The sequence below is a fragment of the Corvus cornix genome, chromosome 3, assembly GCF_000738735.6.
Source record: "Corvus cornix cornix isolate S_Up_H32 chromosome 3, ASM73873v5, whole genome shotgun sequence".
Classification (NCBI taxonomy): Eukaryota; Metazoa; Chordata; class Aves; order Passeriformes; family Corvidae; genus Corvus; species Corvus cornix.
This window is the reverse complement of record NC_047056.1, coordinates 8783971-8806926: the sequence shown is the minus strand read 5'-3', so window position 1 is coordinate 8806926 and position 22956 is coordinate 8783971. Positions and strand designations below refer to the sequence as shown.

General features: G+C 42.3%; 1 protein-coding gene across 1 annotated transcript; it reads left to right on the top strand.

Moving 5' to 3' along the window:
• Positions 1-10943: 10943 nt before the first annotated feature.
• Positions 10944-13249, top strand: LOC120411809. Its single transcript, XM_039570108.1, is given in 4 exon segments — positions 10944-11623; positions 11625-11905; positions 11908-12693; positions 12696-13249. Coding segments are annotated over 4 exon segments (2301 nt in total).
• The last annotated feature ends 9707 nt before the right edge of the window (positions 13250-22956 follow it).

The window sequence follows — 22956 nt, the reverse complement described above, 5'->3', positions numbered from 1 at the left end:
CAGAACATATTCTGTAAACCAAGATAGAACCATCCAGGGGAAGGTTCCTTGGGGAGGGGGGCTCACTTGAGCCTCTCATTGGGGAATCTTTGATAGATATGCTAATTAGTAAAACCTATAATGTTATACCCAATGTTAGGAGAGGAACAGACAGAGAGATAGACTCGGCCGGGTGCATCTCGATGCATATGACCTGGACGTGTACACCTAAGGATCCTTAAAATAAATACCAAGGTAAAATCCCTTTTCCCCTTCTAACCATGTATGACTCTTGATTTTAAGACCAAGAAAAGGCATCAAGGGAAGATGCAGAATTCAGTCATCTTAGTTCCTTGATACATGTGTGTCCAGGAAATAAGCAGATTATCTCACCCTTGTTTCTGCTTTCATCCCTTTCTATTTTAGTTGGGATGTGCATGGGACTTTTGCTCAAATATACTTAAGACTGTCAGCATAGGATGCTGAAGGATAAATTCTGTGTTACTATTGGAATGAGCTCACGTGGAGCTTTTCATTCAGCTTCTCACAAGCTGCACATTACAACAGCCAGTTTATTTCTGACATTTGTACCAGCTCCCATACCTCAACACTGCCTTGACATCTACAGTTCAAACAAATCATCATTTCCCTTGCTTTTGGTGATATACCAGAGAGGGACCTTGGCCTCAGATAGAGCTTCTACATGTCCATGTAAGACAAATCAGAGTTGCTGAACAAAAGACCTATGGCTTTAATTTAAAAAGAATAAAAAAGACAAAAAAACCCACCAAAACACACAAAAGACAGTCAAAAAGCAGATTGCCAGTGCTTTTCCACTTGCTTCTCAGGGGTAACAGCTCACTTCCTCCCCCTGTTTTAATCACCCTCCTTAATGCCAACTAGACTCAGTAACAGGATACTTGGATGGCAGCGCTGTAATGATACTTAATTTATTAGGTCACTGTAAGGTTTCCTGGCAGGCAGTATTATGCTACATTAAGAAACTTCCTGTGACCTTAATAAGAAATCACTAAATTATTTATTTGCTATGGCTTTCCTTTCATTCCTCTGATTAGAGAATATTATTTCATAGAAGCAAATTCTTCATATTCCTTCTCAGTCTACTGCATTTGTGTTTAAAAAAACCCAAAATAAACCAAAACCCCAAAAACCTCAACAAGAAGAAGAAGAAAAGAAAACAGTAAAACCTCCCAAGACCCAAGACACCAAAACTCAAACAAAACCAAACAAACACCACCAACAACATAAATCAAAGGATGGTATAATTCTGGTTTATATAAGAGAAAAGGGAAAAAAAAAAAACCGAGTTGTCTTTGTTGCACTGCATATACCACTTGGGAGCAAATTCAGTTATAAAATATATGGTGTTTCATAATTACCCTTTCTGCCACAGGACCAGCTCTGACCCCTACAGGCTTAGCACAGTTTGGGTGATGTGGTACAGCTGGGTTCTCTGCCCTAGCGTTTTCCCTTTGGAATAAGGCATGGCAAGTAGATAATTTGCTCGGAACCTACCACCAGTAGATTCTTTTGCCAAGTGTTGACACTATGTTGCTCTTTTCAGTCATATGGCCTAGCCTTAAGGCTCACTGGATATGGGGGGGTTCTGAAAGCTGGCTAAAACTCAGGCGGAACCATTCAATTTAATCCTTTACCTAAGTGAAAGACAAATTATTTACAAGATTAATATTTTAAGAAAATATATTCATTATCCTTCTTCAAAAAGCTTCTATGAAAACACTACTTCAATGATGAATTCAATTCTCAAAAGACACAGCTTGCAGGGCCATAGCATACTTTAGTCTAAAGACAGCCCTGTGACACTTAGGTTCATAAATATTGCATTTTCCATTGTTGAACACATCCCCTTGCCAAAACTCAGGTTTTCTCCAATTCCGTTCTCAACTCTCACATATAGATCAAGATTATGCATCAATTCTTAAAAATATTCAGGCACCTCTGTTGCAGGATGGACAGCTGTAGGCTGACCATGGTTTTTTTTTTATTCAGCCCTGCTGCTATCTCTTTTTGTACTTGGATGATAAAAATAGATGTTGGCACTTGAGGGGATTTTGTGCTTATTTGTGTGTGTATGACATCTGAGTCTCAAGCCCTAGGGGCTCTCTGCTACTACAGTATTATAAGCGGCCTTTATAAATTACTACCTCATTTTGATGGATTGCCATAAAAAGGCTTGGCTGTAAAGGAGAATCCATTTTGTTCTGCTGTTAGTGGGAATTAAGTCACTGAAAATGAAAGAGAATCTTGTCTTAACTTCAAATTTGTGTAGTCATTAAGAAGGGTTTTGGTTTGTTTGTTTGTTGGGGTTTTTTTACTTCCAAGAATGGATTCTCACAGCCTCTACCATAGCAGCCCAGATCCTAGAGGCCTGTACCTTTTGCTGGACCTGTGCAGTTCTTTGGAAAGAATAATTTTCTAGCAGAGAGGATTCAAAGTTAATAGGATCAAGTTTTTGAAACTCATTGTGGCAATCACTGTTCTAGGTATCCAAAGGCTATGTTCATAACTGAATATGCCTTGTCCTGCAGAGAAGATAGGAAAGTGTTTGCAGTGCTGGTACCAATTACCACTCAAAAATGGCTTTGAGTGGTCTTATGTGTTGCAGAATTTCATCCTAACCTTGTACTCTGTTGGCTGTAGTTAGGACCAGTGTTTGGCTCTTGGATGTTACTAAGTGGTCACTGCAAAGCTGAAGGCTTTAAGTGGAGGAATCCTTCAGACTGGCTGGCAAAATATGGGATGGGAAAGCAAACCAGCTGGGGTTTATTTCTATTTGGATAAAGTTGCCATCCATGCAAACAGACTAAGGATCGGAAACTGGATTAGAAATAAGGCTAAGAAATATTGTTATCAGCTGACTGTTGGTAGTTACATGAACCTTTGAGTGTCTGTAGAAAGTGATTCTCCTCATGGTTAGAATCAGCCTTTATTTTTAGTGAAAACAACTTACAAGTAATGTAGTTATTTTCTTATTATCCTGATCAGTGCTTTTCCCTGGTTATCATTTCCCTGTTTTCTGCTGTGGCAGCTTGACTGCTGCTGGGTTAAACCCGAGTCTCCACCCTCAAAACTTGCAAAGGCTTGGTTTTTTTTCATGTATACTGGGATAAATTTAATTGCAGAGAAATGCAGAATGCTAATCACTGAACAAAGAGAGACCCAGAAATCCAAAGCCCAGCAATGTTGTTTTAGTAATATTCCACATACCTGCTCTGAGAGAATAAAGCACATTTACTGAGATACTTGTAAAGGAGTTTAATTCCTCTTTTTTCTTGAACTTAACGGCATGAACAGTCAACACTCAACACAGGAGATACAGAGAGTGAAGTAAAACCAAGCAACCAAGTTCAGGCAATAAATGTTTTTCATTTTTCCAGTAATTTTATGCATTTGATCTCTGTTTTCTAAACATTCTTCCATGCTGATACTAAACATACTTCCATTTCTGATAGTTGCACCAAAGCACCTCTGTTAATATTTTCTGTGAATTAAAATCTCTAAACCTTTACATTTTCAAAATGGATCCAACATTTTGCATGGCTAAGATACAGATCAGTTTACAATATCTTTTTTAATCTATTAATATACAGTGGCATTTTTAGAGAGAGAAATATTTATTCAGTGCTTTTTGTATGCTTGTAGTGGTTCTGTTCAAATTATCACTTACTTATTTACTTTCTGTGAGGTAAGAATTAGGAGAAAGCAAAGCAGGCACAAAACTTAAAAGAATATAAAGAAGTTTATTAACAGATCTAAAAGGAGGGAAAAAAAAAATCATACCACACTGTGGAAATACTCACAGCACACTTAGCCAGCCAGGCTCATAGTTCAGTGCCTTAGAAAGCCCCAAGCTCCCTAGAGAGACTGCACGGGCGATCTAGCACTTCAGTAGCTCCAAAAGCGGCAAGTGGTAGCTGCAAAGCTAATACCTAGAGCAGAAGCAAAGAGGTAGAAATATAGCCCTCACTCTATGCTTTAATCCTGCTAGTAGATCGCGCTTGGTCCGAGACAGAGACACACACAAGCTGCTAGCAGAGGGGTAGCCAGAGCAAGAGGGGGGGAGCCCGCTTGGCTCATCTTTTATTCAGGAAAGGGAAAGGGGAGAACTAGGGGCGGACCCAGGGTAACCAGCCAATCGGACTGTGTTTTGGTTGAATCTGGGTTACTTTCAGTTTTACCCGCGCTGAGAACAAAGGGGATTCAGAGCACGTGGCTCAAGCAAGTCAGGGCATACCTGCGCAGCCTTGGGCCTGGCTGCACCTCAGGGGCAGGCAGCAACACCACACCTTCAGAACACTTCTCCTCCCCCACCTTTCCCCCTTCTCCCACTGTAAAAAGACAACCCTTGAGATGTTCAGTCTGTTTACCACTTCCATAATAACCTTGTTCAGTTCATTTAGGGAGAGGAGTCTCTCTTGCTCATGCTATGGAGACATCTCCACAAGAAGTTCTCTCATGGCTCAGTATCACAATGAGAAGCCACCCGTTTTGGTTCTCTGCTCGCATGTGAGAGTCCCTTCCCTTGACTTACAGCTGTTCCCACAACTACTTTCGAGGGTCCTATCTTGAGCTACTGGGGTACTATTTTAAGGTTGAGCTGTTCAGAAACAAAGGTTCTCTTCACCCATCTCTGGGAGCATCTTCATCTCTAAGAATAGAGGCCCTCCCCCTTCCCTGGGAGAAAAAGGGTCCTCCTCATCTTCATCTCTAGGACTATCTCTGGGAGCATCTCTAGGAACAGAGGTCTGTCTCCTTCCGGTTGGAGCAAGAGTCCTCATTGCTTCCATCTCTCCCTGCTCAAATTTCTCATCAAATTACAGCTGCTTCAGCATTTGCTTATTCCAGCACAGGTGCCTTTGCTCATAATTGCAGTTTGAACGCTCCACCCCCCATGCTTCATGAAATTACAATGGGTACTCTGATATATCATAGTCTATCACCACCATAGCTTTACAACAGAATTTCAGCTTTTAAGCATCTCCTCTTTCTCCTCCCTCAGGAGTTCAGCTCTTCTTTCTTTACTTAATGTCTGCAAGCTTCATCTGTTCTGGAGGAAACTTACAGCACTAAAAGGGTTAATCTCACCTGGGCCTTGCAGCTGAAGTTCACTTATCGCTGTTGGTCACATGATCTTTGCTGGGCAGCTTCAGCTGAATCTTGGCCGCACTGGAGAGGGGGCTGTGGGGGGCTGTGGATGGAACAGGGCCACACGACTCCACGATGGCTGTGTGCTGGCCAGGCCCAGCCGAGCAGGCCCGGCCAGGCCCCGTATGGGCCAAGCCCAGTTACCTGTCCCAAAGCCGGAAGTCAAAGAGAGAGCTTCCCGGGGTTTGTCCATTCTTAAATGTGGACCACAGAGGTGGTCAAAATTTTAAGTGCCTTAAAAAATTGTCAATATTCAAACTAGCCAGTTGATAGGTTCTGTTAGGTCATAGAGGAAGCTGTAAGCACCTCTTTGCAAGAACATCACTTCCGGGACTATGCTTGCTAACCCATGACAATGCTTCAGAAGACATTGTTTTGAGCCTTGTGTTGATGTCAGAGAGCTCATTATCATTTTCATCATAACAACAGTGATAACAGTGATAACCACTTTATATCTAGTAACAACAGCTGGCCAGAGTATCTTATGAGTACTCAATTTTTTTGAAAAGTACAGAACAATGATTTTCATACTTTTCATTGTTTTTTGTCATCTTTCAGAGAGTATTTCAACTTATTTCATTCACATTTGTCAATCCTTAATTTTGAAGAAAGGAAATCAGTGACATTCTCTGTTATGAATATAAGGAGCTGACTCCAGTCAGAGAACCAGCACATCAGAGCTAGTCCTGGGGAGCTATGCACATCCTTCTGAGCAACATCATTCATCAACAAAAGTCAAAACAATCCTGATTTTGAAGACTTTGTTTCTATACTCACTGATTTCACAAATTTCACACATAAACATGCCGCAGAGCTTTAACTGCTGACTGTTCTCTCAACTTTGGAGTTTTATCAACAATCAGGGAAAACTGCTGACTGCATAATTAATCCACTTTGTGAAGATGTTTAGCAACTTTTGAAAGAAAGCATTATTGCTTGGGCTGAATGCATGTTTACTTAAACAAACTGACAGCTGGATTGCCAGACTGAAGACAGTGCAATTTCTCCAGAATCTATAGTGCGCTCAAACAGGCAGGAGGTTTGCTCCTGCATGAATACTGTCCTAATCGCCTTCAAACCAACACCTTGGTTGATATGTTACTCTGGATTCAGGCACTTTGAAATCACCTTGTTTTAAAAGCCACTTCAGAGCTGCAGTATCAGCACCTTAAAATCTTAATAGTCACCTTTACTCCTGTTCTTTAATCCGTATATATCCACTGTAGTGTTTGAAGGATTTCCTTTTACAAGGCTCTGCATGAACCAAATGTCACTCAGTTCTGGGAAGCTGCCCTTGTTGCATTGTGCTTGTGAGGAATTCTGTGTTGTCCTTCATCAGCACCACAGCGGAAGATACCCATGAAAGCTCAGGACAAGAACATCAATATTCTCTGGCAAAATAACCCAGAAGTATAGATGTTTTGATCCTGATAATTCTAATCATCCTGATCTCTATCCATGGTCATGTTTTGGGAGTTTACTTCTGAAAAATTACTTTTAAAAAAAAGTTCATTTTCTAGAACTGAAATTTTCTTGTGGGGGATTCCCAGAAGACCACTGGGGTCAGAGTATAGACCACTTTTCCGTCATTTTATGGAAGACTTCAAGTGACTTGTGCTGACTTCCTGTAGTTCCTTGTGATAGGGCAGTGATGGGCATCAGATTTCTGCAGTCTTACTGTCTATTCACCACAGACCTGATCCTTCCTTGAGGTAATGATTGCAATATTAATTCATTACTCATGAATACTAGGAGAGAGGTAAAAAGGAGCAGTGGAATGGTGGAAGAGAAAAAAAAAAAAAGAAAAAGAATCTTCTGACAAGATTTTATAGGGAAAAAAGTTTAACGGGGATTGTTTTTCTCAGGAGCAATGAACAAGCAGCACAACAGCAAGTGTCATTTCAAGTTCATGGTCAATAAATTCAAGAGATTACAGTTTGGAAGAAATCATTTCAGCTGTTTGGGCACCTTGCTGTGTGTTCCATTAATGGCAATACAGCGATATTTGCAGTATTAGTGGCTCCCTAGCTGGGAAGGCTGGTCACACAGGCAGCAGCCATTGAAGAGCAACAACATAAGAGGATGCTTGGAGAGTGGGAGGAAGATACCAGAGATTTAATGACATGAAAGTAAAGCATTTGAAATATAATTACATTAAGAACATTAGTTTTTCCCCTTGGATTATGTTTGAATAATGAGAATTACAGTACCTGCAAAAGAACTGTAAAGTAAGTAACAGCCAGGGATTTGTTTTCTTTAGTCTCAATAAGGGACATAATTTGAAATGTAGTATTTGATTTAAATGGTGTCTCTCTGAATATGAGAAGTAAGGAAATAAACTGAAATGTGATTAAGTCAGAGGGACCAAATCCCTTGTTAGTGTCTACATAGATGTATTTCTAGTTCATTTCAAGGCAGTTGTTTTGGTTCATTCCAACTGTGGTGTGAAGGAATCCCAGAAGCACTGGGCTAGCTCACCTGTATGTACTTGCCTTTGGGTCTGATTTTTAGTAAACCACCCTCATGCATCTTAAATGAGGGAATGATGCTTGCCATGTAGCATTTGGACCCAAGGCTGCCTCACTTGGAGGTGAGAGGGCCCAGATGGCCAGGAAAGGATGCATTTTACAGGTTTCTGTCCCTTCTCTGGCTCAAAGCATTTCACCCACCATCACCAAGTACAGTCTAAGCAAAGAGCAGATTTTGAATAAGGCGCAGATTGCCCAGGGACTACTGTGCTGCACAGCACAGTCTGGAATTTGCTGTGAGACTGGTTTAATTATATAAACTATGCTATTCTAATATACTAGGGTTGCTAAAAGACGAAATTCCCAGAACAGAAGTTGGTCTTTAAGATCAAATGACTGAAAACAGCAATTTAATTAAGCTTTAGTACTTCTGGGAAGGGTTTTTTGATGTAGGCAGGACTGAATTTACTTCATTCTGATCATCTTCCCCTAAACACTGACTTGCTGGGACTGATGGAGGCTGAGTACCTTCTGCATCCCACATTCCCACATGAACTTCCTTGTCCTTCTCATGTCTCAGCTATGCCCTGGAGGCCCTGCCAGCAGGACACCCATCCTGCCTGCTCTCCTATTCTCACATGTGTAAGGTGGGTGAAAAGATTTTCCCCTAACCTTACACATCTGTTGCCCAACCCTCTACTCTGTACAGCTTTAGGTGTCTGCAAACTGACAGCAAGGTGTGTATGAAGGAGATCTGCTGGAGACTTGCACGCTGTATTTAGTGTTCACCAAGCACAAAGTAAATTTTTTCCCTCATAAATAATTGTATCACATAGATCCCTTTCATTTCTAAGGAGGATGATGCTTCTCCTAGGGAGCCATAAAGCTGAAATAGGTTATTTTAAAACTAAAGCATTTTCATCCTCAGTCTGTTCCTAAGTGCTGCTCAAATACAAAAGGCAGAAAGTGTGACATGCAGGTTGTCCAAAAATGCCACCTTTAAAACCTCTTCATCTGTTTAATACCCAAAGGCTCTTCTGCCATTTGACTGTAACATAGCTTTATGCTTTAAGATTGAACACTGGAGTGATTTTTTTTAAATTCCAACCTCTTCCCCAGCAGACCCAGGAAAGCTTCTAACCACTGTCATTGAGGCTGGTGGCAGAATTGAGAACTACAATTTTATGGCAAATGTGCACATTCCTTAACTTTGCTTTCTAGTATATCAGAAACTTTCACCCATTTTTCTGTGCCAGTTCAGGATCTTGAGATGCTCTGTCTTTTCCAAGAAAATATACTTGATTGTACTGTGGCTTAATATAAAATAATGAGCTTTACTAGTCTTACCCAGCCTGGCCACAGTTTTTTGTGCTTGAAATTTCATTAGACTGGAGTGAGAGGGTTTTCTGCCTGAATGCACCTGAATGGGCATCCACCCCAACATTTGCTTCCTGTGTCTTTTTCTGTCAACCCTGTTTTGTTATAATTTTGCAAAAATGCAGAGGGAGAAACTTTAGATCCAACAGATTTAATGAAAAAAAAATTCAGTGTAGAAATGCTTGTCACTAGAATTCAATCCAGGGCTCAGATCACGATCTAAGAATCTGAAAAGAAGAGCATGAAAGAGGGTTTTTTTGAGGCTGGAATGTGTGGGTTTCTGGAATTTCTTATTCTGGGTAAGAAAGATTAATTGTGATCATAATAAAACTACAGTACTACAGCTAATGATAACATATGAAAATATCTAATGAAATTATAGTAATGATAATGGATGTTGAAGGCAGTTTAGGGGCTCTTTTCTGCCTTCCTCAGTTCCTCAGGGTGATATGTCTAGCTACTGCAATCCTCCTTCTGTTAACCATGTTAAGAGGGCCTAGAACAAAGCAAATTCTTTTGCTTTAACAGCAAAGACTGCTGAACATCTCTATGTTTCTGTGATGGATATCTTGCAAGGTTGGCAAGGATTAGTCAGGTCCATTTTGCATTCAGTCCAGTCTGGCAGATCACACAGGTCTCAAGGCATTTGGAGCTCTTGCAATAAGGGCCGTACATCTCCTTATCTCCTGCATAATGTCCTTAATCTCTCTTCACCGAATAAATGCCACAGCTGTACTCTTTCCACTGATCTTCTCATGCAGCAAAAACCCTTGAGCATTGCTAGGGAAGCAGTTCATTTGACTGTGTGGAAACAACTGGGCATTCTATGGTCTTGCATTTCTTTCCCTTTGAGAAATTCAACAATTCTGTTTTTAAAACACATTTAAAATATTTTAATTTAAAAAGATATATTTCTGACTTACAAGCTCACAATGAGTATTTACTTACTAGATGTGTAATGATGCCTTGAGGTGGCCATCTAAAAACAGAGACTAGGCAATGAGAGAATAAAAGTAGGTGTTTATTTGAAGGGCCTTCAAGGTACACTCTGTGCAGTCAAAAGGCTACACCCAAGATGGAACCTGGGTCATGGGTTCTTCACACTTTTTTAAGTTTGGTCCATTTGCATATCAGGGTTAATTCTCCAATTATAACCTCAGTTAATGATGTAATTACCCCAAGTTTGCCCCTCCCCCAGGCTTTAGTTTACACATTTTGGGGCCTGGTGTCCTTGAAGAGCAAACCTGGAGAGGCTTGTTTTATCTAACCAGCATGAGAGAACAGTAGTTAACAGGCCACACGAAAACTTCAGAGTTACACACTTGATGCCTTAGGTTTTAACCTTTATATTTTTCAAATTCTGTACTGCTTGGTGTGTGACTCTGAAGTTTCTTGTAGCCTGTTAATTCCTCTTAACTGGGCAAAGCTTTATGAAGTGAAGCAAGGTCCTAATGAAACTCCTACTGATTTTTTGAATAGGTTAAGAGAAGCTGCTACCAAATACTCAAACATACATCCTGATACAGTGGAAGGGGGAAATCATCTGGCTTATTTGTTTATGGGTCAGGCTTCAAACAATATAAGAAGAAAGTTGCAAAAGTTAGAAGGGGTCCAAGACATGAATAAATAGTTAGAAGTAGCTGGGATAGTGTTTCAAGATAGAGACTCCAGTAACAAAGGTAAACCTTGTCCCAGGAAGAAGGATAGTCAGGAAAAGTCATCTAAGAAAGCCTCTCCCCCTAGGGACAAAGACACATGCTCTTATTGCAAGAAGAAAGGGCATTGGAAGGCTGACTGTCCAATGTTGAAGAAGATGCCCCCAGTTCCACAGCTCCCATTGGAACAAAACTCATACTCAGAATGATGGGGACTGGAGGCTTCTCCCCCAGCGGAGCCTTCGGTTATAGCCAAGCTGGGGAAAGATAATATAGAATGTCTGGTAGACACCAGCGCAGCATATTCTGTGTTAAATACTCAGAAGGGAAACTGAGTCGTGAAACTGTTCATGTAGTTGGGGCAACAGGGGTAACTGAAACACGGCCTTTCTTCCAACCTTTGAAATTTAAACTGGGGAAGCACTGGGTAACTCATCAATTTCTTTATATGCCTAACTCCCCTAAACCATTGCTGGGGAGGGACTTGTTAGAAAAATTGGAAGTTGAAATTAAATTTAAAAGAGGGGAGGGCGTACGAGTTATCATTCCAGAAACTAAATTTATCAAAGTTGCTGCACTATTTATACAGGACAGATGTGGTGAAATTCCCATTGGAGTTGAACATGCTGTCAATCTGATTGTGTGGGCCAGTGATGTTCAAGGAAGATCCAAACAGGCAGAACCAGTGAGCATTGCACTCAAACCAGGAGCTACACTGGTAAGGCAAAACCAATATCCTTTAAAATTAGAAAGTCGCAAAGGACTGGCACCTATAATTGAAAAATTCCTCCAGCATGGGTTATTAGTGCAATGTGAGTCCAGGTATAACATGCCAATCCTTTCAGTAAAGAAAGCTGATGGTAAAAGTTACCGGTTAGTCCAAGATTTGAGGGCAATTAACAAAATTACAGAGGACACACACCCAGTGGTTGCCAATCCATACACACATTTGACCACAGACAGATGAATTAGGGTGCTTTACTGTTGTGGACCTGAAAGATGCATTTTTCTGCATTCCTGTGCATAAAAACAGCCAGGATCTTTTTGCTTTTGAGTGGGAAAATCCCGAAACAGGGAGGAAAAGTCAGCTTACTTGGACAGTACTACCCCAGGGTTTCAAGAACAGCCCAACAATATTTGGAAACCAGCTAGCAAAGGAATTAGAAGATTGGAGGAGACAAGAGCCAGGAGGGGTTATCCTTCACTATGTTGGTGACATCTTGATTGCAGCTAAGACCAGTTCACTGTAAGTTTGTTAAACTTTTTGGGACAGAGTGGGTACAGAGTTTCCAAAGACAAGGCACAGATTGCCAAGGCAACAGTAGTTTACTTGGGTCTTGAGATCTTCCGTGGACACCGACAGCTCGGCAAGGATCAGAAAGAAGCCATCTGCCGACTTTCAGAGCCCCACACCGTGAGAGAGATGCAAGCCTTTCTGGGAATGGTAGGTTGGTGTCATTTGTGGATAGCAAATTATGAATTGTTGGTGAAACCCTTGTATGGAGCAATAAAAGCAGCTGAAAATGGCATTATAATTTGGACTGAAAGCACAAGGGCTGCATTTAAACAGCTGAAACACTCTCTAATGTCAGCTCCAGCACTGGGCTTACCAGACTTGACTAAGCCTTTCGAACTTTTTATACATGAGAGACTTAATGTGGCACTGGGCGTATTAGCACAGCGCCTCGGAAACCAACGGAGGGCTGTGGCCTGCTTTTCCAAATAGCTGGACAATGTTAGCCAAGGGTGGCCTGGGTGTTTGAAGGCCGTGGCAGCTACTGTCATCCTGATTCAAGAGGCCTGGAAACTCACCCTTGGACAACACATTGTAGTGTATGTGCCACATACAGTAGCTGCAGTACTGGAACAGAAAGGAGGACATTGGCTGTCCAGCAACCGGCTGCTTAGATATCAGTCACTGCTGTTAGAACAGGATGATGTTACCCTGAAAACAACTTCTGTTGTTAACCCTACCATGTTTCTGTCCTCTACCTTAACTGACGATGTGCCTGAGCATGACTGCAGACAAGCAAGGAGGTCTATTCCAGCAGACCAGACCTGAAGGACATGCCCCTAGAAAATCCAGACTGGGAGCTGTTTACAGACAGGAGCAGCTTCATGAGAAATGGTAAACTAATGACAGGTTATGCAGTAACAACCCAGGACAAGGTGATCAAGGCGAAGGCCCTGCCGGCAGATGTGTCATCACAGAAAGCTGAACTGATTGCACTGACAAGGGCCCTAGACCTGAGCGAAGGAAAGAAAGCAAATATATGGACTGACTCTAAATGTGCATTTAGTGTTGTCCACGCCCATGGAGCCATCTGGAAGGAGAGAGGACTGTTGAACGCTCAAGGTAACCAGATCAAACATGCTGAACAACTCCTTGCCCTCTTAGAGAGCATCAAAAAACTCACAGAAGTAGCTATCATGCATTGTAGGGGTCACCAGAAAGGGAAAACCACTCCAGAATTGGGAAATTGCTTTGCTGATGAAACAGCAAGGGCTGCAGAAAAAGGTATTCTTGCAGTAATTCCACAAAAAAAGATTGATTTGTCAGGGTTCACCCCAAAATATGATTAGGCAGACCACAAGTTAATTAAGTTTCTTAAGGCTGAGATCACACAAAATGGATGGGCTGTTACACCTGCGAATCAGGTTGTAGTCCCACCTCTAAATCTTCGAGAGCTAGCTCGAAGAGAACGTGAAAGCACACATTTCGGGGTTGAAAAATCTGAAACCTCTGAAAAATGTAGTAATAGGAAAAGGAATGACAGATATTGTACAATCAGTAGTGAGCAAGTGTGAAATCTGCTGCAAAAACAATCCTGATACAAGGAAAAGAGCTGTGTTAGGAGTATAACAGAGGCAGGGGACCTTCCTGGCAGATTACTGGCAAATAGACTTTGCTGAGTTACACACAAAGAAGGATACAGGTAAATACTGGTGTTGGTTGACACCTTCTGTGGATGGCCTGAAGCTTACCCCTGTCGCACTAACACAGCCAGGGAGGTGGTAAAAGTTTTGCTTAATCATATAATACCAAGGTTTGGGGTTCCTTTGGGTATGTCCTTGGACAGGGGACCACATTTTGTAGCAAATGTGTTTCAAGAAGTTTGCCAGATTTTGGGAATTGCTTGGGATCTGCACACACCTTACAGACCCCAAGCAAGCGGTAAGGTGGAACGCGTGAATGGGACCCTTAAGGCACAAATCAGCAAAATTTGTCAAGAGACATCCATGACGTGGGTTTAGGCCTTGCCTATAGTTTTACTGCGGATCCGCATAAAACCGAGGCGGAGGGATAACATCAGTCCCTATGAAATATTGTATGGCAGGCCATATCAAATTCCACATGTTCCAGGTGAAATTCACATGAGGGGAAAACTTGATTTGCAGAGATATCTAATGGCTTTAGGTTGTAGTTTGCAGAAGCTCCAGAACTACATCGTGTTATCCAGACCCATAGGACTGGACACACCTGCACATCCCTTCCAGCCTGGAGACCGGGTCTGTTAAGTGGTGGGACAGTGATCCTCTACAGGCCAAGTGGAGAGGACCATTCCAGATTTTGCTGACCACCCTCACCGCAGTCAAAGCTGCTGACAAAGGACCCTGGATTCACTACTCCAGAGTTAAGAAGGCTTCTGCTCCTGAAACAACTGAGAAAACAGATACCGATACAAACGAAGATGATGTAGTTTAAATTATTTTTCCTGTGCTTATTATCTACAGAGTTGATAACCCTGGCTCAGGTTTGGAACTAAATTTTGCATATGGTTCTAGTCCAAAGTGTATCCAAAGGCATTCATTTGGATACAAAACTAATAATTGACATGTAAACTGAAGTGGAAAGATCAACAAAATTAGTTTACAATTTGAGAATTAACTTAGATCTGATATTGGATAACATTCAAAGCTGATTGTATCTTCCATACCCTGGTTTCATGGTTACCAAACTGACCCTGGTTTAAAGATTGTTTATAATGATTGTAATTACAATTCTTGTTTATAGATATATACTGCTGTTAGACACATATTATTAGTAGATATTTAGAATATTTGGAATAGAGTCTTGACAAGATAGAGGCCTTGTCAAGCCTCTAAAGGGGGGAAATGATGCCTTAAGTTTTAACCTTTATATTTTTCAAATTCTGTACTGCTTAGTGTGTAACTCTGAAGTTTCTTATAGCCTGTTAATTTCTGCTCTCTCATGCTAGGTAGACATAACCAAGCCTCTCCTGCCCTGCTTTCCAAGGACACCAAGACTGTCCTAGGCCAAATGTATAAACCAAAGAGCCGCTAAGGGGGGAGGGGGGGCAAGCTGAGGGCAAAACTGAAGTTTTAATTGGAGAATTAACCCTGCTATGCAAATAAACCAAACCTATAAACGAGTGAAGAACTCATGACCTGGGCCCATCTTGGGGTCCATCTTGGGGTCCATTTTGAGAATAGCTTCCGAGTCCCCAGGGTGTACCTTTGAAGGCCTTTCAAATAAATACCTACTTTTAATCCCTTACTCCTGTCTAGTCTCTGTTTCTGGGAGGCCTCTTAAGGCATCACACTAAGCAGTACAGGATTTGAAAAACATCAAAGTTAATGCCCTAAGGCATCTGTAAAGCTCTTTAATGCTTTTTCTATAAGGTACCTTCCAAAATATTGAGGGTATTCAGAGTTTGTATTTTTTACTTCACCCCAGCAGAAGACAGATCAGCTCCGCTTGATATCTAGTTGCAGAGGATCAGGAAAAAATAACATTAGTATTCATCCACAGAATAGATAGAGCATCCTCTGCTCAGCTAAAGCTGACCTTGGATTCTAATATTGTTTTTAGTGGCATATTTCTGTGTTGTTGGTATCAGTGTGTTCTTTGTAATTCTAGTACTAGGGAGATGGTACTCTTGATTTCTACCAATGAACAGTTCCACAACTGTTAGTACATGCAAGAACTGGTGAATGGACTCTGAAGAAGTCACTTACTTCCTTTAATTCTCTGATTGTGCATTAAAGTCTGGTGGATGGAGCAGGCCCTGATGTCCCAGAAGACAAGAGCACTATGTTATTGGACAGAACAAACTGTGACATTACAGTAAACCAGTACTTGGGAACAGAGAGATCAGAAAATGTCTTGCACTTGGACTGCTGTGAATCAGGGGAAGAGGGGCAAGCAGAGGTTAAATGATTTGCTAAGAAGCTGTTTGTTAAAAGCAATGCATACAGCTTGCTCAACACTTATTGTGCCTACCAAAGCAGGATGAGAAGATATAAGACTTTGATAAAGGGAAGGAATCTTGACCAAAGATCCTGTTTGCAACCTAAAACTAACTTAAACCAGCCTTGAAGTTTGGACTTGGACCAGGGACATAAAGAGCATGCGCAGGGAAGGAAGGTGAAAAGTTCAGAATGAGGAAGACCCTTTACTTCATCTGAGGAAGACCCTTACCCCATCTCAGCAACCCCTGCCCATGACCACCAGACAACACTGCGCAAGCATAACGCGGATGTAAATGACTTTTGGGCTCATTGTAATACGAGGCGAGGCTAGGCAGGGCTAGGTAATGAATATGTATAGGCATATTGGGAAACTTAATGAATATGGAGCTTGTAACCCAAATATACCAAGCTGAATGCAGCTGTGGGCACACATGACTTTGGAGGAACTATCCCACATGTGTCCCAGCGCTGGAATAAACATACCTACTTTACTACTTATTCCAGTAGTGGAGTCTTTTCTGCATATTAGCTGGCTGCTGAAGTACCTTTTAAATTGCAACCTGTGCTTGAGCGAAGTATATCTTTTTACATCGGCAGAACTGAAAGCTCTTTGCCAGAGTGGAAAATGCCAGTGCTGCTCAAAATCCTAACTCCAGTTCTTGTTTCTCACTCAGGGTAAGGTTTGGGGTCTCACATCCTCCAGGGATCAGGGCACTGGGATCAGGCACCAAAGCTCTTCTTGAGAAGGAGAGGCATTTTCTAATGCATCCCTACAGATAGCATTTCCTATGGACCACTGCTAGCCCTGTAGCTCCTCCAATTTCCGTTAATTGCAGACAGAGACTCCAGATTCCTGGAGTTACATAAAAGCTATATAGCCCAGGAATGCTTGTCTCTCTGCATCTCCACTCTGGGTTGTGGTGATGTGGATTTAAACAGTGTTTTAAGGGCTAAGTGCTGGCAAAAAAAAAAGGGTTTGCAAAAGTAATGTCTCCACTGTACTAGGCAGTTCTTCCTTCCTGATCACGCCTGGCTTGTGTCTCAGTTTAAAGACAAGTTTAGGAGAAAACACTCTGGAATGAGTGTTTCCTCTAAAAAAAGATTTCAACAATCCCTTTCTGACAATGAGAGATTAACACTGGTGGATGAACGTGAAAAAAACTAACCGTTTATTGACAGAGTTCCAACACGGCATGGGAAAAAAAAATTGTGAATAAATGCTAGATATTGAACTGTCAGACCTTGCCCTCCCCATACACACACACACACACACACACACACACACACACACTCACCGGAACAAAAAAAAAAACCAAAATGCCGGGGAAAGAGAAAAACAACGGCTGACCATGTGGCAGGGAGGAAGAAAATGGTGCCCGGCTTCTGTCTCAGGGAAGAAAAAACGAAAAGGTTCACACAGCAGCTCAGGGAAAAAAACCAGATGGAAACCTAGTGAATTTCTGATGTTGGTCTCCTCCTCACAGCAGATGAAGCTGGTGGATTTGGTGTCCTTGCTCGTGTGGGTTCAGCTTTTCTGAGGTCCAGGGCCAGGATGGAGGGGCTCCTTGGCTCCCTGCCAGTCCCCTGCTTCTTCCGTCAACTCTGACCTCAGACCAAAACCAAACCAAACAGTTCAGGAGAAAAAAAAACTGCTGAAGGATTGCTGTTGAAGCCTCCAAGGCCAGGGAAAGGAAAAAAACCTTCTTGCCAGAGCTAACAAAAACTGAGCAACAAAGTAATGCCCGTCAGCAGGGAACTAGGGGCGAGAGTGAGGTACCAGAGCCCCCAGGCTCCCCCTTCCCCAGCCCCACCTTAAAGCTACAGCAACCATTTCTGGACATAGAGCAGACAATTAGGGAATAGAGTATCATCATAAAATCACCCCAAGACAGCATGGAGCTATGGAGGTAATGACCAGGCTGTTCCTTGTTGGAAACTGCCTTTGCCAATGCCTGGGCATCTGGGCATGCCTCTAGTCTAAATCCTTCATACTTATTTATTGTTTTCCAAAGTATATAGGTTCCTCAGGCACTTAATTGATTTAAAAAACAGCAAAGCCATTTAGAAGTCCCAGAATGCACTGACAATCAGCAGGATTCAGGGTGTGCTTCTGGTCTTGACAAGGCTGTCTGAGCTCCTTAATCGCCAAGGGTATCCCAATGACATATCGATCAGGTTCACACTGAAGGATACCCTGAATATCTTGGCAGGGCTGATACACTCTGAACAGCCAACTGTGATAATGTGAAACATGCCTAGGTTTTTAATGAAAACTAAAGAAATAAGTAAACCCATTATAAACCAAACAACAAAAATTGTACCTTACACCCCATGCCCCAACAGTCCCAGCTGAATCCATCTTTAACCACTAAAGGAGATGGTGAGCAAAGCATCTGCCAGCACTAGCTGGAAGCTTTCTGTGCCCCAAGTCCTGCCTCTGGCTCTTAGAGCTGGCGCTGGTCTTCAGCAGACACCAGAATTTTGAGGCTAAAGAAGATGTTGTAATGTTGCAGAGTGATTATTTTTGTCCATGCAATGTATGGAGAACTATGTCACAGTCTGCATGGATGCACCAACCTGGGAATGTCCTCAGGTCTGCAGTGCTGCACAGAGGAGTTACCCAGAGTCAGATTAACAGTGTAGTGGGAAAAGTCTTTGTCACACTTGCAAATCATGTTCCTCTGTGGATCACTGAAAGGTAGTAAATCATCCATAATCTTGTGAGAGCAGCTGCCTGCACACTACCACCTCTGTGAATGGAGCTGAGCTGATCTTCATAAAACCAGCATTTTGAAATGTGGGAATTATTTCTAGCTAACCTAATACTGGGTTTCAAAATTGTCACTTCATAGCTAATATCTGGAAGCTTTAGACAGTCTTCTTAAAAGTCCTTTCTTTTCCATTTCAAATTGATGTTTTTCATTAAATGCTTTCATCACTTCTCCCCCCACCCCCCACATAAATGGAAAGACAGATCTCTGGTTCTTTGGAGACCAAATACCCTTCAATTCATATTCCACGAAGTATTTTTGCATATTTTTAATAGAGTAAGTAGAAACATTTTTCTTGGTTTTATGATGTTTTAATTGAGGTAAAAATCCAGAGCTGAGCATTTTCATAGAATTAAAATTAAAAATACATGACTACGCTCAAAACATTTTAATTCTAATCTCTCTCATTTATAATACTTACTTTCTTTTTTTTAAAAAATGTGTTTTCAAAGGCAAAAGAAAGCAGAGTATCACAACTATTAAGAGAAGCTTCATAGCTTAAAGCTCAAACAAGAAATTCCTCAAAACTGACTTTTACCATGATTATTTTGCTAAAAATAAATCAACATCTTACAGTAAAAACTCCCTATTAAAAAGATTCTGATCAGCAAAAGTATCACAACTTGTGCCTGTGCATGGTCTCCTGTTTTCCAAAGGCATCCACAAAATTTTCTGTGTTGTTTTCCATGGGACTCATTCCATGTCTATTTCAGATGCAGTTTTCCTTTGATGCCGAATTGATTTTTGCCTTTTTTCTTTTATATATTTTCTGTATTCTTTACACATGTATTTGTAGCCTATTAGTATATCTGTAGTCCCAGTACTTTTCCCTTCCTTTTTCCCTAGGCAGAAAGACAAAATGTATTGAAGAGCTCCAAGCCCCAGGGGGTACAAGGCCCCTATCCTATCTTGGTTCTCCCTAGGAACCAAGATCAAAACCAGCTCTTTGAGACACATTTTCATCTAGAACGTTTAGTCCCTAAAAAGGGGTGGGGTGGCATTCAGAGGAGAGTTGAACCAGGGGAACTTGCCTGACCACTTATGTCTCTAATTGGTGATTTTTGTCAATTATACTGATTTGCTAAACTTAGAAAACTGTATTCACCCCAGGGGGGGTAGGGGGGAGGGAGAGGGGGTTGGCATTCTGTGGACATTTTCCATATCTGCCCCTGGAGGCCTCCAATAAACACCAACCTTTACATTACCTCCTATAATAATATAATCTCAAAAGTGTCTGTTGTTTCATTACTAGGCTCTTTAAGACATCACCATGGGTAGAAGAAGCTGGGACACACCATTAATTGTGAAACACTGGACCTGTTCATTGCCATCTGATTTCAAAAGGCTTTCCAGGCCTAATGGGCTGGTGGGATTGTTCATTGCCACTGATGTCTCCCTATATAGTAGCATGTGTCCTATTGCTGGAAGGGCCAGTGTGGCCCCTAGTGAGTGTGGTATGAAGGGACATGTGGCAGCTTTAAATTAACTTTTATTCTTAAAGAATACTTAGAATGTAATTTGAAATTTCTAAGGTGTTGTGTTGGAATTGTAAAAAGAGGCCCAGCGGCTCCGGTGGGGGGAGAAAATTGCAGTCCAAAACCAATGTGGTTGATAAGAGCAAACTCCATTTATTAGCAATCCAAAGGCACTTATATAGTATACCAGCTCGTTAACTCTTAAGTCGCTTAAAACTTATCAAAGCGCATTTCTACTTCTACATAATTGGACTTGCATTGGCAAGCTTCTACAGATATGTTACGATAAAAAGAATTCAGAGTTTACCTCCCCTTCTCTGGGTCTTATCTGAACAGCTGCAAATCTTCAAACTCCCTCTTTGTTTCCCAGGCCTTTCTCACAGGGATTTTTCTCATGGAGAGTTTTTCTCACACACAGGCCTTTTGCTTACAGGCCTATTGCTACAGTTCTTTTATTGATCCCATAATTCTATCAATGATCCATGCCCCTGATCCTTTAATAATTGCAACAGTGTTGCACAAACATGAATTATTTTTTGCATTTACTGAAAAGATAAAACCAGCTGCTATTACCAAGCCAACATGATAAGGGTAAGAGCCGTGATACAGTTATTACTGTTTTTATATCTTGTCCAAATTATAGGATCATAGAATGGTTTGCATGGGAAGGGACTTAAAGATTATACAATTCCAACCTCTCTGCCATGGGCAGGGATGCTTCTCAATAGACATGGTTGCTCAGGGTCCCATCCAGCCTGGCCTTCAACACTTTCAGGGATGGGGCAGCCACAACCTCTCTGGGAAATGTGTTCAGTACTTCTCCACCCTGGCACTAATGAATTCATTTCTAACATCTAGTCTAAACCTGCCCTCTTTCAGTTTAGAACCACTGGCCCCTGTCCTGTCCCTGTGTGCCTGTACAAAAAATCCCTCTCCCTCCTTTTCATAAGTACCTTCAAGGTACTCAAAGACCACAATGAGGTCTCCCCAGATCCTTCTCTTCTCCAGTCTGGACAACTCCAGCTCTCTCAGACTGTTTTCATAGGAAAGGTTCTCCAGCCCTCTCATCATCCAGACCCTCTCTAACAGGTCCATGTTTTTCTTGTGTTGAGGACCCCAGAGCTGGATGCAGCACTTCAGGTGGCATCTCACCAGAGTGGAGAAGAGAGGAAGAATCACCTTCCTCAACCTATTGGCCACATTTCTTTTGATGCAGCCCAAGAAAGGGATGGCCTTCTGGACTGTCAGTGCACACTGTTGGTTCCTGCCCCAAATCCTTCCCCACAGGGCTGCTCCTAGTGCCTCCTCTCAGTCTGTACCCATGCCTGGGATTGCCCTGACCCAAGTGCAGCACCTTGCCCTTGGATTTGTTGAACTTGAAGAGGTTCTTGTGGGCCCACTTCTCAAATTTGTCCTGAGATGTATGTCATCCTATCCCTGCCCCAGGCTATGCAGCTTCATCAAGTGGCTCTGAGCCTGTTCTTCACATACAGTGGGTATTACTCCCTGCACACCCCCACAGAGGATGAGGGACTTGAGAGGTGCAGGAAGCCTGACTGCCAGTGAAGACTGAGGCAAAGAACTCATTGCGTCTGTCAGCCTTCTCCATATCAGTCACTACTGGTTCACCCTTCTTGCTTATCAGGGGTATACCCTCCTTGGCCTTTTTTTTCTGACCTATGTACTTAGAGGATCCTTTCTTGTTACTCTTCACATCCCTTGCCAAGTCCTGTTCCAGCTTTGCCTTACTTTTCCTGTCCCCATCCCTACACTTTCAAACTGTATCCCTTTACTCTCCCTGAGTCACCTGTCCCTGCTTCCCCTGGCTGTGCATTTTTCTTCCTCCTAAGTTTGAGGAGCACATCCTTTCTCAGCCATGCCAGGTTCCATTCTGCCTTGCTCCATTTCCTGCACAGTGGGATACTGAGCTCTTGTGCTCTAAGAAAAGTGCCTTTAAAGAGCTGCCAGTTCTGCTCAGCCTCTTCATTCACCAAATACATAAAAACAGTTGGAAGTTTGCTCTGGAAAAGTTCAGGGTCCTGACTTTTCTCCTCACCAGGCTCACGCTCCTTGAGATCACAAACCCACCCAAGGGCTTGGTCACTACAGCCCACGCTGCCTCCAATCTGAACTCCTTTAATGAGCTCCTCTGCATTGGTGAGCACCAGGTCCAGGAATACCTTACTTCTGGATGGCTTGTCTAATACCTGGATCAGGAAGTTGTCCTCTACATGCTCCAGGAGTGCCCTTGGTTGCTTGCAGCCAGCTGTATTACTTTCCCTGCAGATGTTGGTGAGGTAGATGTTAAAGAATATATTCAGTGCAGATAATTCAGGATGCAGCTGCAGTACAAGATGCAGGTTGAGCTCTGGTGGGGCAGGAGCCCAAGTGCACGGCAAAAGGCCATGAACTACCCTTTGCATTACAAAGGGCACAGGGACCTGTGGGGCAGCCAGGAGACTGGACACTCAGAGACACAGCAGGAGGTGATGACCCCCAGACTTTCATGACCTTAAGACTGTGAGGGGATAAAAGTGCAAGTGGTTCCTTTATTCCAGGTCCCTCCTCAGAGGAACCAGCTTGAGGTGTTATTTTGTTATTTAGTTACTGCACCATGATTAAACTATTCTGAGGATCTGGACATCCGTGACTCTGCTATGGGAAACCCAGGGTTAAGCTGGTAAGGAAACCTGGTCTGACTGTGTGAGTGTGGAGGGTATAGCTTTGAAGGCCTTTGGTCCCACATCAGGTGATGTGAGAGTGACTCCAGAGTGGCTCTTGGGTGGTTGGACAGGGAAGTTTCCTTAACCTTTCCCCCCTTCCTAGCCTC